The sequence below is a fragment of the Amblyomma mixtum genome, chromosome 2 (assembly GCF_055824585.1).
Source record: "Amblyomma mixtum isolate Tamu chromosome 2, ASM5582458v1, whole genome shotgun sequence".
In the NCBI taxonomy this organism is placed as follows: Eukaryota; Metazoa; Arthropoda; class Arachnida; order Ixodida; family Ixodidae; genus Amblyomma; species Amblyomma mixtum.
Genome location: NC_143013.1, coordinates 9937896 through 9956139, shown reverse-complemented (window position 1 = coordinate 9956139; position 18244 = coordinate 9937896). Strand labels below are relative to the sequence as shown.

Here is an 18244-nt window from a genome sequence, read left to right as displayed (position 1 = left end):
GCACAGTACGAGTACAACACTGAATGCTTTCAGGAATGCATACTGTTACCTCGAAATTGCAAACATGTATCACATAATACATTGTGGAGAAAAGGGGGTGAGGGGAGTAGGGGATCGCTAGAGATCTAAGGTAAATAGCAGACTCTAATGCAGTCTACTAGCGTCGCCGAGACTTGACAACCTACTGTATCATGACCTCCTAACCTTTGTCCCATTTATTCCATGCAACATTTAGTGTTTCATCCGCATGCAGTAAAATTTAACAATTAGAGCAGCAAATACGATAGATTCTGATAGTACAAACGTCAAGGGGACTGTACGCAATTAATGGCCTTCCTTCTCAATCCTCCGAAGGCTGCAAACATGAGCTCATATACTCCGACAGCTTAAGCAACATTGCAGCTTTGTCACTTACTGAAGAAGACGGCAACGTAATCATTGGTGCTCAGCAGTTTGTCCAGCATTTTCTGGTTGACGCTCTCTATCTGATCTGGAATGTCCAGGGTCTCCTCGCTGGTCATCCACTTCAGAATCGCGTCCTCGTCCATCAGGTCGCCTGCATAAAAAGGTGCAGCGCATTGGGGAACGTCTTTTGCTAAGCCGTTAAGGTAAACTTGTTGCATGGGCGCACTTAGTGACTGCTTTTCTGAACTCTGCACCGAAGCGAGGACACAAACATCCCCAGAACAATTTCAGCATTGAGGTCCACTTCAGCGAAGCTGAACGATTTCAGTGGGAAATCCGAAAATTACGGTGGCTGACAATAAGAGAAAATTTTAAAGTAAACTTGCATTAAAAGTACCCTTCGTACTATAACTCTTCGGTAAACAGCTCCGATATTAGGGCCGAAAAGCTTTACTTCGAACAACCTTACTCATACTGTTGGATAGTATTAATAACGATTCACTTTGCTTGGATTGCAGGTTCTCCCAAGCTTGCTTTAAGACCCTTTGGTCTACGTTTGGCTACTTTCATGACATCCTCGTAGCGACAGTAAACGGAGTAACTGAACCAATCTGTTAGCACCAGTAAGCTTCTGGTGCTAACAGAAACAATAGCAAATGTAACGTGTCCTCAACGTGACCGTTGCACAATGTCGCATCCTCGGTTCAGTTATTAGCCGAGGACTTTGCCGCGAGGCTCCTACCTTTGTAGTGAACAGGCTGTCCGTTCCTGAACAGGACAATGGCTGGAAGGCGGGTCACCCCGGCCTGCTTCTTGGCTAGCTTGGTGTCATCGGTGGTCACAATGATGATGCCATGGTCGTCGGACTCATCGTCGATGTTTTCGAGCTCCGCTAAGATCTTCGGACACTCCTTGCAGTTGTCGGGCGCTACAATTGAGGCAGAAAAAACGCAGAGCGCGGGTAGTTTTTCAATATACCTTAAGCGTGTTTTACTTAAAGACAGCCATCGATGAAGACATCCAATACGTGTAATAGCCCAGCCCTTGTATAATATCCTATAATTGGGTATTCGAGTGCATATGATATATTAATGACTCACCGAAGAACACCAGGACGTATTCTTTCTGACGAAGCAGCATTTCCAAGATTTCTTCGGTGACCTCCTCAATGGTGTCTTCGGACTTCTGGTGCAGGATCCACTTCAGGACCTCGTCTTCATCCTTCAGATTTCCTGCGGGTAAAAACACGGGCCCTGTTGCCATACGCGATAAACAACAGCGTTTGCTGTCACTGAGTTGAGCCTGCCTCGCTGGTCATGCGTTGGCATTGCTCAGGCTATCGGGGCCCGCTCTTACTCAAGGGCGGAAAAGTGCTGTTGGCAGGGTATAGCGCCGCAGCGGTCCAATAACCACATAACTGAAAGGAAAGCAAGGCGACTGTGTAAAGTAGATCTATTCGAAGGATTCCGATCAGCCCTAACACAACATGCGACGAACGATGGAAAGCTGCATGGCTGCATCTGTTCGTGGCATGAAACAACTCAGAGGGACAGACATATTATTATTATTATTATTATTATTATTATTATTATTATTATTATTATTATTATTATTATTATTATTATTATTATTATTATTATTATTATTATTATTATTAGGTTGGTTTATTAGGCGGAAGAACGGTAGAACGAGAAAATAAAAGGCAAAATGTCTGCAGCAGCCCTATGTTCTGCGCAGAAAATATGCGTTTTGTGCGCAAAGGCTATGATTAGGTGAGTACATTGTCGTCATGGTCATTATGTTCAGCCGATTTGACTCGGCAACAGAATTTGGGCCTCCTCTAATGACACTTACATTACTCTTTTTTTTTTTTGCGCGAGACGCGGCCTCGTTCTTACAGCAAACTTAAAAGGCTCATCGTGAATAGATATGAATCATATAAGCGAAAACATACGGAAGATCAAGATGTACTGATCTTGAAAAGCTCCGAGTGGTATCAAGCAGCGCGGAGATGACGCTACGCAACATATCGACATGCCTGCTTCCCTCAATGACGCTATTTGGCCTTCCGGTTTTTGCGAGTTTTATTACCATGCACGCCGCAACCTACCATCCCACCCACCCTTTTGTCACAGCCGGGTAGAACTGTGGTCCGGAGGCCGCCTTTTTCTCTCTTCGTCCCCGTCCATTTAACCCTTCCGCTCCTTTCCCAGGAGAATTTTCGCACGGACAACTTTTTAATCAAGAACATTCGATAGCCTCATCGCTAAAAAAATGTGTAGTCGGCCATAAGATTCACCCATTGGTTGGGTAAATTACGTCACCAGACCGTATCATTCCCATTGGCTGTATGGAAGTGGCGTCACCAGACCGAAAATGACTTCACTGTTTTCTTGTTTCGCCCGTGCGACACCTCCTCTTAGTTCCGCCGACCAACTAACTACGCCTGCACATCCATTCCCCCCCACGTACCTTCGTAGACGTTGGGAATCTTGTCTTCGAAGTAGACGAGCGCGGGCAGCTCGTCGAGGATTCCGAAGTCCTTGGCCACGCTGTCGTCGTCGATCTTGACGAAGGGAACGTTGTGCTTGTCCAGGTCGTCGTCGATGTTCTCCAGTTCAGCGAGCACCTCGGCACTCGCCTTGTGGTCCTTGTCGTCTGGCGAGAGCGGGAGCCGATTAGGACAGACACAAAGTATGGTGAAGCGCGTCTTCACTCCAAAAAAAGTCTCAGGAGTACTGGTTTGTATGAGGCAAAAGTCGAGTGGGACCCGCATGCACCACGACACCGTTGTGCAAGCGGTTCATCTGTGAGCAATAGTTTTTATCATAGCGTGTGCGCTGCTTTCTGCAGAGAAGATAATGAGACTGATGCTAAATGGCACCTCTCCTGTAGTTTAGCCATTTAGCGAAACTATTTGGTTACGCTATTCATTGTTCCTAAAGAAAGCAACTAAACTTCCGGAGAACCAAGACTACTTTTGTTCTTGTTTTTCTCTCTCTGGATACTTATTAATTTGTCTAATAATTTATGAACGTTTATGATAGCTTTAGTCTGAATACGTTTATAGATAATATGAAACTTAAAGAAGTCAAGCGGGGCGGTAAAGGGCATTGGGACCGCCGACTCTGATTTTGTTTTGTTGTTATCGCTATGAATAATCTCAGGAGAAAGACGCAGTTGTGTGTGTTTTCAGATTAATGGCAAGTTCGTGTAGTATTCGAGTTCGAACTTTAATTGTTACAACAAAAACCTGAATCACTTTTGCTCGTGGTGATCCGTAATCAGTACACGCAACAACCTGTCTAAGTGCTTCATACAGGTAAGAACAGTACTGTATATGTACAAACGTGAATATACTCACAGAACAAGACGACCAGGAAGGGGTTCTCATCAATAAGCTCGAACAGCATTTTCTCCGTGATTTCCTCGATCTCTTCGGACTCCTTCTGTTTGATGAACCAGGCAAGGACCTTGTCCTCATCCATCAGATCCCCTGTGATGATAATTAGACGTAAATAATTTAGTTATGTCTGCGTTTTCTCCTTCGCACGAGTATAAGGAAAAGTTGAAGAACGAAATGCGACTTAAGTACAGTGCAAGTGTTCATTAAGTGCCAGGTTAACCCTTTACTGCCCAGAGTCGCGAATTCACGATATATCGTTTGCACGCCATGTGCTAATTACTGCATGTAATTTGCTTCTTACGCAACGCAGGTACAGGGTTGGTCAAAAATTTTCAGGCGACAGGGTCTGCTTTTCGTCGGTATATCCTGACACTTAAGATTCCGATGAAGCTGTCAAGGCTCTCAGCGGTTAGAACGATACTTCTTCTACCCTGTAATGATATTTCGAGCTTCGGGAATGTTGTAACTGCCAGACTGTACTGCTCAAAAGCAGACCCTGTGGCCTGGGAACTTTTGACCGACCCTGTACGTACTCGTAATCCGTCCCATGGGGTACTGAAGGCATTCATAAATGCACAGACATGTCCACAGTTCACAGACGAGCATGCTCGTGACAGCAATAACGCCAAGGATACATTCGCGTCGGCAGGGGACCGATATGAGCGCTGTCTCACCATCATAGAGATTGGGGATCTCGTTGTCGTAGAAGACCAGCTTGGGAAATGTCTCGATTCCGTGCTTCTTGGCGGCCTCCGGGTCGTTGGTCTTGAGGAACACGATCTCGTGTTCGTCCGCTTCGTCGTCGATGTTCTCCAGCTCCACGAGAATCTTCTCAGACTTCTTGTCGTTCTCCTTGTCTGGAACGAACACGAGACGGTTGAGCGAAACTTGTCGCTACTGTCTGGTCAGTGTCATTATAGTGCGCCTTCTGAACATAGACAGCCGACGGAGAAAGTGCTACACTCGTAAATCACTAACCTATCTGCCGAAGCCTCCTAAATGTTTCCAATGGACCATGGAACGACTGAGACCACTCTCCTGGTTTGGTATGGGCACTATGTGGCAGTGTTGTGTGGTATTAGGACTACAGCCGCTTCTCCCCCTGCTTTCTTGGCACACCTTGGGATTTCGAAATTTACTTGCATGTTCAATTAACTCGATGAGCAGGCGGCTTACTGCCGCGCTTACGGCCAGTGTACGATTCCACGAGCCGCACCTCCACATGGAGCTCATTCGAAGTCACCTGCGTCTTTCCCAGCCTCAACAAGTCCGCGTTTATGAAAGAGTGTCTTTCATACACCGAGTCAAAACACACCGGCCCAGCCTATAGCAATCGCGTGTGTTAGCCACGAGGCCGTCTGCGCATGCGCAGACGGCCTCATGTGGAGTACACTTGATACTGCTGTAGCGGGACGCGGATCGTTTTATGCTAAATCCCAGGGCTTTAAACACCACGACGGGTGTTTAAAGCAATGCTCTCTCTTCACCCACATCTCCAACCGGTCCCGCAGTTCACGCCTGCATCACTTTAATCGTATCCGCCCTTTGGCGATGCTCTGTGAGAGGAGAGACTGCGGCGGAGTGGGCACTCACAGAAGAGCACGGCGACGTGCGGGTGCTTCTCGATGAGCGAGTCGAGGATCTTGTCGCTCACTTCCTCGATGGCGTCCGACTTCATCTGGTGCAGGAGCCACTCGATCACCTCCTCCTCCTTCGTCAAGTCGCCTGTGAAAGGAGATGCGCATATAAGGAACGGACAGCACTACGTGCTATAGAAACTGTGGAACATATCCTACTTGTGTGCCCTGCGTATGCTAACGAGCGTGCGTACTATGAACATTGCATGCAGAAGCTCTGCCCAGTGCCCCTAACAATGGACAAAGTTTTAGGTCCCTTAGCCTGCTTCAGGCAACAGAGACTTGCAATGAACTTTCTTTTTACATATTTAAAAGACATTGGACATCTTGATAAGCTCTAAATTCACTTGCACGTTACCTTCATGCATTCTTCATGCAGTGAACTTCGTCAGCCCATTTGTCGGACTATGCGCTCCATCATTCCATAGGTTACATCAATACTCGCCTTTGCATCCTTAGTACCCATTTCATGGCCGCATTTCATCTTCGGGTTTTTTTTTGTTTTTTTTTACCTCTTCCACGCTGCTCTCCTTCTGTCTTTTTCTCCCGAATTCCCCTTCCTACGCAGAGTAGCATGCCAGCGATTTTTAAACGCCGGCTAAATTCTCTGCATTTCATTAAAGAGTCTCTCTCTCTCTCTCTCTCTCATTCTTGCGAAAAAAAAAAAGAAGTAGAGGCACTGATGGATTACAGAACATGTCAGATCAAATTAGTTTGCAGCAGCTGCGTTATTTTGCAGTAACTCCAGTGAGGGTAGCAAAATTAATTTGAATTGAGATTGTTTCGGGGCACAAGAGAGGCTCTTGCTATGCTTCCAAAAAGCGCATGTGAGATATTTCCGAACAAATGTCAACAGGCTAGTTGATTCTTGCTTATTTCAATCACGTCTTACATCACGAACGGATAGCACACGTGGCATGAGAGTGCTGTATATGTAGTTTCTTCTCATTCGGCCGCTGACAGTTCGTGCTGTAATACTAGGTCGAAAATCTGCTTTATATGAACCTCTTTCACGCGAAACTATCTCCGCGCACGGTGCACAGGCCCCTATTAAGCATGACTTACTTCTTTGTGCTTATCTTTTCGCAGTTTTCGACGTGTACAGCCCACATCAAAAGTATACAGCCTAAGGGGTTTGCTTCTAAGCTGTTTACCAGGGCTCCCTAGCGCATCTAGCGCTCTAAAACGTGGGAGGATTGAGAACGCAAAGTCATTCCTCTTTCGAGAGCTTACGGTCGCTGACGATGCATAACGAGGCATACAGAAGGCCTCACAAGCAAACCCCTTGGGTTTTATACTTATCTTATGACAGGGGGTGTACCTTAAGCGAGAATTCAGCGTTAGGCGAGTTCCCTAACTAGCTTTGATAAAGAGGAAGAAAGTGACTGCTTGCTTAAAACAGAGGCGTGCTCCCTATAAACTAGGGCACAAGACCAAAGCCAGCATTACGGACCATTATTGAGGGACTAGGCAAGGAGACGGCAGTCACAATATAAAAGTTAAGGCCGAACAAAGCGTGCAAGTGCTTTGTAAGGGGTAGGAAACGCTTCGATGAGGTGGTGTTTTTTTTTTTTTTCAAGGCATCCTCCTCATTCGCGCCTTTTTAGCATGATTCCTGCGATGACGTCATGGGCGCAGTTTCTGTTGGTGTTGCCTGTGAAGACGAGGTGCCTGCAGAAGCCCTCTACTCAGTTGGGTAATTAAGCGGTGCACAGCTAGAAAGGGCAACTGACAAAAAGTTGGGACGACACCAGCTTTGCATTTTCGCACTGTAAATCACGGGTGCATAAAACTCTCCCAGCTCCCTATTCTTCCAATCGGTGAGGTCGTCGTTATTAGGCCTTAAGACACGGACAGTGAAGAAGCGAAAAAAGGGCTAAAATTTCTTGAACCCTTCCGTGAGGAATTTTCAGTCATGCGTTGCTTATACTGGCTGATGCTTAATGAGCAAAGTACTGTAAGTGGCCGTTAATTAAGTATACAGTGATTGGTTTTGCTTTTACTCTAGCCGATTATTCTTTTTGTGTTGTGTTCGTGTGCGTAAGACAGTGAAAATGGACACTTACGTAAGAGTTCATTTTTCAATGTATTACATATGCGGGCACAACATAAAATGAATATGGGGACGGGGAGCAGCCTCATTCCGCTAGCCAACCCTGTAACAAGACGAATTGTATTCGTTTGGGCTAGGGTGTAAGTTGTCCGCATAACAGTGAAATCTTGATGATGCGAATCTCATGGGATCGCGAAACATATTCGCATCACTCGAAATTCGTGCCATCGAAAAACAAAAAAGAAAAGTCCATATGCTGAAGCACAGAATTTCATTCAGGCAGATTTTTCTACGGCTGACTGGATTTATTCGCGGATGCGCTACCACTCGTTGCTCGCATAGCGTATATCTTGCGCGGCGTTAGCAATACGATTGTTGCACCTAATTCTCCTGGGTGTGGCTGTCTGGTTTGTATCATGTCTAGGGCCGCGGGAGAGTGTTCGGAATACCGAAACTCTGCACTTTGTGCAAAATATACTTTGGTCAGGCAATTCATGATTTCTTACCATACAGAAATTCTTATCAGCCGTGATCGTATCGTCAAACTTCTGTGTTGGGCCCAGACGAAAACAAGGCCTCTTGTCAGCACGCTATAAACAGAAAGGAGTAAAAAAGGGAGTAAAGCTGTCCTCCTTTTATGAGAGGATGTGCGCTAGAGGACAGCTTTACTCCCTTTTTTACTCCCATATAGGTGTATTCGTGTTTAGAGCGCACGTTGGCTAGCGGACTGAGGCTTCCCTCCTGCCGTTGATTAATTTTGGGCTGTCAAAACTTTCAACCTTTATCGACCCCTATTTAAAGCGTAAACAGGCGTTCCCGCAAAAACGTTGTGCTCTATAGGCTGCCTACGCACGCACACACAAGCCCTCGTTTTTTTTTTTCTGGGCTCCGTGGCCGCCGTCACGTCGAACGGCAATTGTCATTTTAAAAGTGACGTTAGAAGTATTTTTGCGATATGTAGCTTGATAAAAGATTAAACAGCTGTGCATTCGTCCTAGCGACCAAGCATTGTTCAGTCTGCGTACCGGTATGTTATAGTTAGAACAAGTTACGGTCATTTTCCGGGACTTAGCCACCCCATAGAGTTTCCGAGGACATGCGTATATAGGAGGTTCAATTACGTTGCATTGCATTGCATTACGCTCAAGTGCATTGTATTACACTACATTGCATTACAGTACGTCGCATAACGTTACATTACATTACATTGATCTGCGCGGCGAGAAAGCTGTAGCGACTGGGAGTTCGCCAATATGCTTCGTTATAAGGAAAGAATGCATACCACGGGTAAAAGAGCAAATATGTCAGGTAAACAAAGAAACGCTTCGAAAGGTTGTCAGGAGCCAGTAAAAAGATCCGGAGAGAGCACAATTCGGCGGCAGCTCAAGCGCGTCCCAAACAGAATTACTATGTGCCGAAAAGGAGATTGAGTTTGTGTAATGGGAACAAAGGACAGAGGCAGGAAAAAGCCACAGGACAGAAATGAAGAATAGAGAGTGAAAATCGGAGAACTGTGCTAGACAGGTACAGAAAAGAAAAGAAAACCTGGACATCGAACATGTGGAAGGGGCCAGGGGAGGGGTATGAGGAGATTACCGTGGAACTGCAATTCCAACAAGCCTCTCCTCCTCTTTCGACCATTTCGCTTTTCTCGCCGTCCATAAAGTACCGAACACCTAGGGCATTCGAGCGGCGCCTTTTACTTCTTTGTTTACCCGTTCTCCTCACTGAGTTCCTCGGTAATCTTGCTCATTCCCTTTTTTCTGTCTTTCCGTTTCTCATTTTCGTTCTGCCCCGCATATTTCCGATTTGGTCCCTCTTTTTTCGTGCCTTTATCGCGCTTTTCTCCGTATATTCGCCTTATTCTACTTACACAAACCCGTTCTTTCGTTCGGCACTCGGTAACTTACTTTCGGACGCGAATGTGCACCCGCCGAATCATGCTTTGTCGGCTTCTCCCCTTCTTCAACCAGCCTGTCACATTTATTCTATGTTTACCTCGCACCTTTACTTTGCATCTTACTGTTGGAATTCCTCAGCTCCTTTTATTTCTTTCTTTCTCTCCTTCTCCATACTGCCAACGGGGTGCCACAACTTCCTACATTGGTGCAGGGGCTCTAGCAAGCCCATCACATTGCACTGGTTATTCGATGCACGTTTTTGTCCGTAGTCGCCATATACGGCAGCACTTCCTGTGACGTCACCCCACAAACCACGCAGAAAGAATACATCGGAGAAAAGTTCCCCTGTCGGAACCAAGAATGCATGAGAGACCGTTCTGCAAAGCAAAGAAGAACCAACTCTTAGCAGTCCGACTAACTGAGGATGCCGCCAGGAGTCAGGAGCTTCGGGCCTGCACCTAAGCTGACCGCCCGAACCCTGGGGACTTTCCCCGGGGTTTAGGCATGGTCTATTCTGTTGGACAAATAAAGTTTACTCCCCCCCCCCCCCCCCCCTTTTATCGGAGCGTTCGCCATTCTAAGATACTTTCGCTTGGTTCAACTTTCATTCTTTGACACCCTCAGGATATCAATGAATCACACCTTAAGGGTATGGCAAAGTGAACAAGGTAAAGGAAAGCCTCAGGGTGTTTGCCTCAGGCAAGCAGCCTGAGGCTTTCTTCCGTGTTCACTTTGTGAATATTAAGAACCATCTGCTGAGCCTCTCTCTACCATGGACACCTTATAAGGGTGTCATTTCATACGCTGACTATACCATGACGGCATCAAGGCAATGAGTAAGCTTTCTTCAACGGTACGCGGGGAGAGGAAGCAGTGCTCGCCTTCGTAGATGTTGGGGATCTCCTTCTCGAAGTAGACGAGCAGAGGCAGCTCGTCGTCGATGCCGTAGCTGCGTGCCACCTCGTCGTCGTCGATCTTGATGAAGGGGAGGTCGTGCGCGTCCGCGTCGTCATCAATGTTCTCCAGTTCCTTGAGCACCTCCTGGCTCTTGCGGTCGTCCTTGTCGTCTGCACCAGAAGAAGACGAGGCTTAGCGCGCTCGGCCCGCGATCACGGGCAGCCGCAGCAGAAGATTTCATTTCTCGGGCCATGCGCAAGATCTGGTTAATTTCCAGCCACTTGCGTGAAGTCGTGTCACGTGCAGAGTTCGATCAAGCAGCACAAAGGCACTCCCAGTGACCTTCAAGTGCGTCTGTCCAGCGCCAGCGACGGCTTCATTATGACCGCAAAGTTCCAATCTCACCACTCCATGAAACCGTCTGCTGCTATCGGCTACATAATCCTACCATTGTCATTCGCTATGACTAACCACAATAATAATCGGTTAGAACTTGCAGAACCGAAAGGCGCAGTAACTGTCTCATAACGCCCTTACTGAAAGGGTGAATGAGCATGTGACGCATGCGAAGGAGCATTTGTGAGCATGAGTGTCGGTATGTGAAGGAGCATGTAAGGCTACCTGCTCTTCACATCGACCTATCCATGTTAATTCCTTTTTTTAAAAAAAATGCATGCAATTCATGGAAGCCTTTACGCTGGACGTTACTTATATATGCGGTAGAGTACATGATCGATTGAATGGATGTGAGCACAAATCGTGCAAAAGAGGGCGTCCTGCGCGTAACTTTCGTTGTGATCATTGTCCTTTTAAAGCGTGAAACGCTTTTAGCTCCCGGCAAACTTAAGCGAACAGCGTTCGGAAACAGCAGCGAACCTGAAGCCGAACATGAGGGCGTACATGAAGTCGAACTTATCCGAAACATTCTGAAACTCTCCGTCAGGATGAAATCCAGCCGGAAAAAAACAAAAAAAAACTGCCGCACTATAACCTCAAGTGGGGTCCTAACTAGCGCCCGCGCAGACAGAGCAGCTTCGTTTCCCGATCCATTAGAATACTTCGCCATCGCCTACGCTTCTTGCTCTGCGCGTTGATTGGTAGCCGCTCCCGTTACATGTACGAAGTCGTCGTCCTCATCCTTCATCCATTTGTCCAGCGCCGCGATTGTTTGCTAAGGCTGCTGAGAAGCGGGCAAGCGCCATGGCATTTTAGGCAGCTATGGAGACGCTGAAAGCACAAAGCAACAATAAAGCGGCTGAACGTGAAGCACCAAAAGCAGTTAATGAAGCCGAGCGCGCTGACCAGGCAAGAAAAGGGACCGATGGCGCAGAATCCTCCGCCCGCGAAATCAGCCAGGGAAGCCATATTGGCGTGCCACCTAGACAGGTGAAGATAATCGTTCAACACCCACAGGACTTGCTTAATACCCGAGTGCACCTACCGCCATCTATGAGCCGTCCTGGAATGCGGCATGTATTTCGGGCAATGTATTTCATGATCGCATAAATTGCATTTGTAGACAACGCGAAAGCGATACTCGACAATGACGCAGATCAGAAATTTTTTTCTGTGCGCCTTTCTGCTATAGTCGAACCCGGATACATCAATCCCGGATATATCGAAATATTGGCTATATCGAACCCAGATATTATTCATTTCTTTATATAGTTGAACCTACTGCTAGCCTCACGTTTGAGGCCCTACTATCTCCCTACAGGCGTTTGAGGTCCTACAATGTCCGCACCTACTTCAACGAGAACGAAAGTTAAAGTAGGTGCGGACATTGCGGCAGTTAGAATCAACAAGGCAGGACAACAGCACCGAATATATACAAACGCTAGAATATAACAAACGGGATTAAGCTGCATGTTAGAAAATTAATAAATATAATAACGAAATTGTAGATAAATTTTATATTCAGAAAGCAAGAAATAAGAAACCTATTATTTTCTTTAAATTCCTGTGTAAAAACCTAGCAAAGACGCGTAGCATATCGAACTCCAATTTCGTCGATCGTTCGATATATCGAACGGTGCGCCGCGCCCCTACAAGTGGCGCTTCTCCAGACGGTGCTGTTCGATCACTTTTCGCGCGCTCAGACTGGTGGGGCTGTGCTTGAAGGTGGTCTGCAGTTTCTTGTGCTCATTTTTCACGCCACATCGCCATCATGTGGTGAAGCCAACCTAACTAACTAAAGCCTAGCGGCGGCCCTCACCTAACGAGCTGGGCTCGCTTCTCTGCCGATGGGTTGCGGGAGCCAGCTGCACCTTAATTTTAACGAGATTATTTTATTTATAGTCTATTGATGCAGCATTAGGCATCTTATGATTGGCAGCAGCTGGCTCCAAAACGTGGTTCGCTGCAGCTTCGATGCAAAGCAGGTTAGGCCTATAGTAACCCTTAGCGAGCGGTATTCTGCCAGCACGCTGACGGGCGGAATCTCGCTGCAAGGAGCGCGTATCTACTCACTGATCACAAATACACCTATATGGGAGTAGAAATGGAGTGAGTTGTCTAATAGCCCATTCCTTTTATAAAAAGGGAGTTTGCTAGAGGACATCATACTTTCTTTTTACTCTTTTCTGTTTAGTGTGCAGCGTGGATGCAGGGCATTCTTGCATGTATACAGAAAAGCTTATCTATTGTGATTTTTTTTATATACGGAATTATCGATATATCGGACTATTTTGCGATCCCCATCGGATTAGATATGATCCAGGTTCAACTGTAATGGCCTCCAACCGACCCTGCTACCACTATTATATTTACTATTTTTAAAAGGTGTATATTATTTGAAACTTGGCGCACTTTTAATATTTTGTTGATTTGTCACTATATTAATCTGACTTTTTCATTTTCACACCGGCATAAGACATAAGTATAAAAAAACATTCTTTCGAGTGGGCTCGTTGTAAATGCTATATTTGTTTGTAACAAGACGTCCTTTTCACATTAAGAAAATGAACGTGGTCATGTAATTTCCTTTTTTTTAATGTGGCGTATACGAAAAAAAAATTTCGAGGCCACTTTGGCAACTAAAGTGTTGAGAGGCGAAAGCCGAGGACACTATGCCGTGACGACTTCCGGTGGGTGTGACGTCACATCGTTCCCGTGGCTATATCGATACCCAAATTATATATCTTTCGGGAATCTTAAGTGTTAATTACGCTTAATTACACATTTTTCATCTAATTTGACACAAATTCGACGTTTTTTCGACCATTCTGTGACAATTTTCACTATGCCGTGACGGCTTCCGGTGGATATGACGTCACACCGTTCCCGAGGCTATATCGACGTCCGCGCTATTTTAACACAAGTTTGACATATTTTACTGTAATTAATTAATTAATTAATTAACCTACAGTCATCAAACCTGGCTTCTATGTTCATTTTTTCCTCCTCTATCTGAAGCAACCATTCGCTTTCTCTTATCTGTTTTAGTTCCTGAGTTAACACGAGTTAACACGCTGCCTAAGGTGTGACACCATCTGCTAACGGGCGACAGTATGAGCCATTGAAGGCTTTCGCCTTAATATTGTGGTACGCTGCGACGTCCTGTCATGTCTCTCATAACGCTAAGTTCTGATCATTATGCGGGTGTTGAAGAGATGGTAAGAGCGGGCCGCTTTATACTTACAGAAGAGTACGGCCAGGAAGTTGGACTTCTTGATCAGCGTCTCGAGCACTTCAGGCGTGACGTCTTCTATCTCGTCGGATTCCTTCTGCTTGATGAGCCATTCTAGCACCTGCTCTTCTTTGGTCAAGTCACCTGCGCCCAAAGTGTGATCTCATTGACGCGCCCTCGGAGCGCGGTGCAATGATTAATTACAGAGCTACACTTTAAACACAAATACGCCTATGTGGGAGTTAAAAAGGCAGTAAGCTGTCCTCCAGCATACTCCCTTATATAAAAGGGAAGGCGATAGAGGGTAGCTTATTCCCTTTTTACTCCATTCTGTTCAGGGTGTAGGTTGGGCAGGGGAATCTTTCCGCCTGGTGCATCTCAATGCAGCTGCGTACGCTGAATGTTGGATCATTATGTTGACACAAGCGCAGCTTGTGTCAACATAGTGATACAGCAGTCAGCGCTTGTGTCAACTCATTTTAACGCTCTAGCATTAGAACGAACGTTCAGAGCAGAAGCCGTGCGCGTTGTGGCAATAATTCAGGATTGGTCCAGAGAGTTGTGACGTCACACGTTGAGCTGCGAACGGAAAATGATTAACACTCCAGTTGAATTTGGACTGTGAGGTCTTACTATGACCGAAATATCATTACGCCATATAATGATTTAAAGCATATTAAATACACTGAAAAGAAAGTTGGTGCATTAGCTGGGAATAGAACCGATGACGGTCACGTTGCGAGTTAAGCATGTTATCCCCAAGCCATTGAGGCACGGCCATCCGACTTGCTTGAAGAGAGGCCTTTGGTGTCTTGGGGTGCATCACGTGGTCTAGTGTGCCTACTGATGCATGCTAATGAGGGCGTGTAAATAAAAAGACGCATAAATAAAAGAGAAAGTAGCAAATAAGCATTAACACTGTCGCGTCATATCCTCAAGGGGGATTTTACGTGTCCCCTTAATTTTTAGATTCCGCATGTGTTTCGGCATCACTGAAATGCGTCATTTTGCTTTTCAGTACGCGTTATAATAAGGCGATATGCTACAAAAAGGAGTTAAATGGGGCCTAGCGTTGTTTTATGCACCTTCAATATTTCTTAAAATGTGCGAAAGCGTTTGGTCGCAGGGCTCTGTTTCTCTAGTTATCATATATCATAGGGATCCCAGGCTTTAAAAATTAAAAAAGCGTCTGTCTGCATCCCTGACGTATAGTAGGCTATCTAATGAAGCACGGTTTTCTTTATTAACGACTAATGAATATTCGGCTGTAACATTTGTGCGATCTTGAAGTAGTGAACATGCAAATTTTAATCTTTCCCAGCAAATGCCAGAGTGCCTCAAGCTTCGTACCCTCCTCGGCCCAGGACTCTCTGCCCGTGAGCGTTTCGCGCATCTCACCCTTACAATTCATGACATCATAGGGCCAGCTATGGTATGTTCCGTCGATATTAAATCGCGAGCAATTCGTCGTGTGGCTCCCTTTTCCGGGCGCACTGCTCACCTGAGTAGAAGTTGGGAATGGTGTCCTCGAAGTATACCAGCTGCGGCACAGAGTCAATGCCGTACTCCTTGATGACGTCATCGTCGTCGATCTTCACGAAGGGAATGTCGTGTGTGTCCAGCTCGTCGTCGATGTTCTCCAGCTCCTTGAGCACCTTTTCGCATTTGGCGTCACCCTTTTTGTCTGCGAAACAACGACGGGGAGAGGGCACGGGCCGAGAGAAACGACGCGGGAACGCTCTACACCGGTTGCGACGGCTACTAAACGTATGTGAGGCGCAGCTTTCAATGCCTGTACGATCGAGATGACGTCACACGAGCGTCTGATGACGTCAAGGCGTCAAGTGGGCCGGGCACACTCGGCAAAATTGGCTGACGCCAACTTCTGTGTACTGCGCGACACAACTTCTCAATCAGACTGCTGCCCCGCCGCGGTGGCTCAGTGGTTACGGCGCTCGGCTGCTGACCCGAAAGACGCGGCTTCGACCCCGGCCGCGGCAGCTGAATTTCGATGACGGCGAAATTCCAGAGGCCCGTGTACTGTGCGATGTCAGTGCACGTTAAAGAACCCCAGGTGGTCGACATTTCCGGAGCCCTCCACTACGGCGTCTCTCATAGCCTGAATTGCTTTGGGACGTTAAACCCCAATAAACCAAACCAAACCAATCAATCAGACTGCTAACAAATACCCACAATCAGTTACTAGGGGCGTTAGAAGGCCTCAAAGATGGTCACCGCAGGGAAATATGAATTGCAGTGTACACCTTGAAATGCGCGCTTAGAAAAATTGACGCACTTAGCCTGTGCGCCCGTAAAGCGTGAGGGTACGAAACTTTGTATGTCCCTAGGATGGCTTATGGGGGTTTAACGTCCCAAAGCGACTGAGGCTATGAGGGATGCCGTAGTGAAGGGCTCCGGAAACTTCGGCACACTGGGGTTCTTTGACGGGCACTGACAACGCACAGTACACGAGCCTCTAGAATTTCACATCCATCGAAATTCGTGCAGTGTCCATACGAGAATGCCGCCAGATCATTCTTAAAGAGACCCTGAAATGATTTCGATGGCCATATTTTAGTGCAACGAATTCAGGTATGGTCTTTGTGGCTATTCGAGCCAAATCTGAAAGCTCTGCATGGACCCAATAATCTGTAAATAAAAAAAATTACTGCCCGCAGTCGCTCACAACCGATTAGGGCGACACCTCACCGCGCGTCCCCTACCTCGATGACGTCTGCCCCAAACGGATCTCTGAGACTAGGCTACGCCGCTATTTACATCCAGTTGCTAATAACGGGGTCTTTTTTTTTTTTATTGTGACGTCACGAGTTTGAATTTAATGGCGGGAAAATAAATGTACCGTTTTTAAACCAACTTTTTTCAGCAATCAATACGCCTTTTGCTGCCGGATAAGCATCAGCAAAGAGAGCCAATCAATCAATTGTTACTCAGAATAAATATTGCATTAAGTTGTCTTCAGTGCCCCTTTAACGCTTGTGCTCGGCCATTCGGCGCGAGAGATATCAAAAACATAATACGTGAAGTAAAATAATCCTTATGAAGTGTAGAGAGTGAAGTATAATTCACTGTCTACACTCAAGGATTTCGGGTGACCTCGTCGATCACAGCGCGCAGAGCTCTTCTTGCAGTCTCATGTCTTTGACGCGTACGTCTTAGACCACAAGCGTTTAATCAGGTTTATATTTCTCGAATATATTAAACACTCTCATTCGCATTTTGACTACAGGCGCGCAGACGTCAGAGTTCAAAGTCAAAACATACTAAGACCAGGAGACAGGCGCAGACCAGAGCACTGTTGTTCGTCTGACATTGAAGTCGCAGAAGCGTAATTGATCTAATGTGCGTTATTCAATCCTATAGTGAAAGTTAATTCGTCAAATTCGGCAGAGAAATAGGGAAAAAAGCAGACTGCACTTGCAGGGTTAGCCAGCAGCCGGAATTAAGGCCAGCCCAAGGGAAAGACCAGAAAGAAATACATTGTCTAAACAGAACGGATGGACAAAACGCAATGCCCTCATTTGACAGAACGTCTCTCTCTTCTCTTTTTTTACTTGGTTTAAAATTATCATTGGAAGGTTAAACAGCGCAATCCAAAAGACGAGCTAAAAAAATATGACATTGATTCAGGATTGTGAATATGTTACTGTTGTAAATTTTACGGCATCCTAATAAATTCACTTAAGTATATCTTAACTGTGGCAAACCGGCGAGAAGCTGATGCATGCGCTTAGCCTCCGAGAAAGCTAACATCATTGTTTTGATTGGTTACAGTCGGGTCACGGGATTGCAGTCACTAATGGCGTATTCCGATCGGTGATACGGAGCAAGTTTTATTCCTCTGTGAAACCAAAGAGCGTGTTTCAGTGGGCGATTCGCATTCAGAGCCGGAGTACTGATTGGACCGCGACGGTGTAGTCCCTAGGCTCCCTAGACGTATCACTGCTTCGCTGATTCAAAGAGCTGCTCCGGATCGCCGACTGGAATACGCCATAAGAAATTACGGAACTTGTGGCGGCGCTTGTGGGTTATAAATCCAGAACGCGCTCCTTCAGCCTTTTCACTTTTTGAAAATTTGAAGTCTGGAAAGACGCTTACAGCTTGTCGAACAAACGCAGCTACAGAAACAGAAAAGTGCGACTGGTGACATGCAAGCCGCGCCCAAAGCAACGGGGACACTGTTGCCAGGTGCCCAGCCCTAAACTGTCGCGTGAACATTGTCACACATTTTGCGATGCATTAAGGGAACGAGCAACCACTCCCGCGAATGCCTTCTCCCAAAGGGGAAAACTGTTCTTG

General features: G+C 46.3%; 1 protein-coding gene across 3 annotated transcripts in view; it reads right to left on the bottom strand.

The window, feature by feature from the left end:
• The window catches only part of hlk (hulk), a 110876-nt gene that overhangs the window by 28995 nt on the left and 63637 nt on the right, over positions 1–18244 (bottom strand). For all 3 annotated transcript variants that reach the window (XM_089570418.1, XM_089570420.1, XM_089570419.1), the window contains exons 8-17: positions 15429–15611; positions 13940–14071; positions 10284–10469; positions 5405–5536; positions 4486–4668; positions 3770–3901; positions 2878–3063; positions 1506–1637; positions 1148–1333; positions 416–556 (exon numbers count right to left, since the gene is read on the bottom strand). In XM_089570418.1, coding sequence (XP_089426544.1) covers positions 416–556; positions 1148–1333; positions 1506–1637; positions 2878–3063; positions 3770–3901; positions 4486–4668; positions 5405–5536; positions 10284–10469; positions 13940–14071; positions 15429–15611 — 1593 coding nt within the window. The remainder of the gene's footprint in view (positions 1–415; positions 557–1147; positions 1334–1505; positions 1638–2877; positions 3064–3769; positions 3902–4485; positions 4669–5404; positions 5537–10283; positions 10470–13939; positions 14072–15428; positions 15612–18244) is intronic.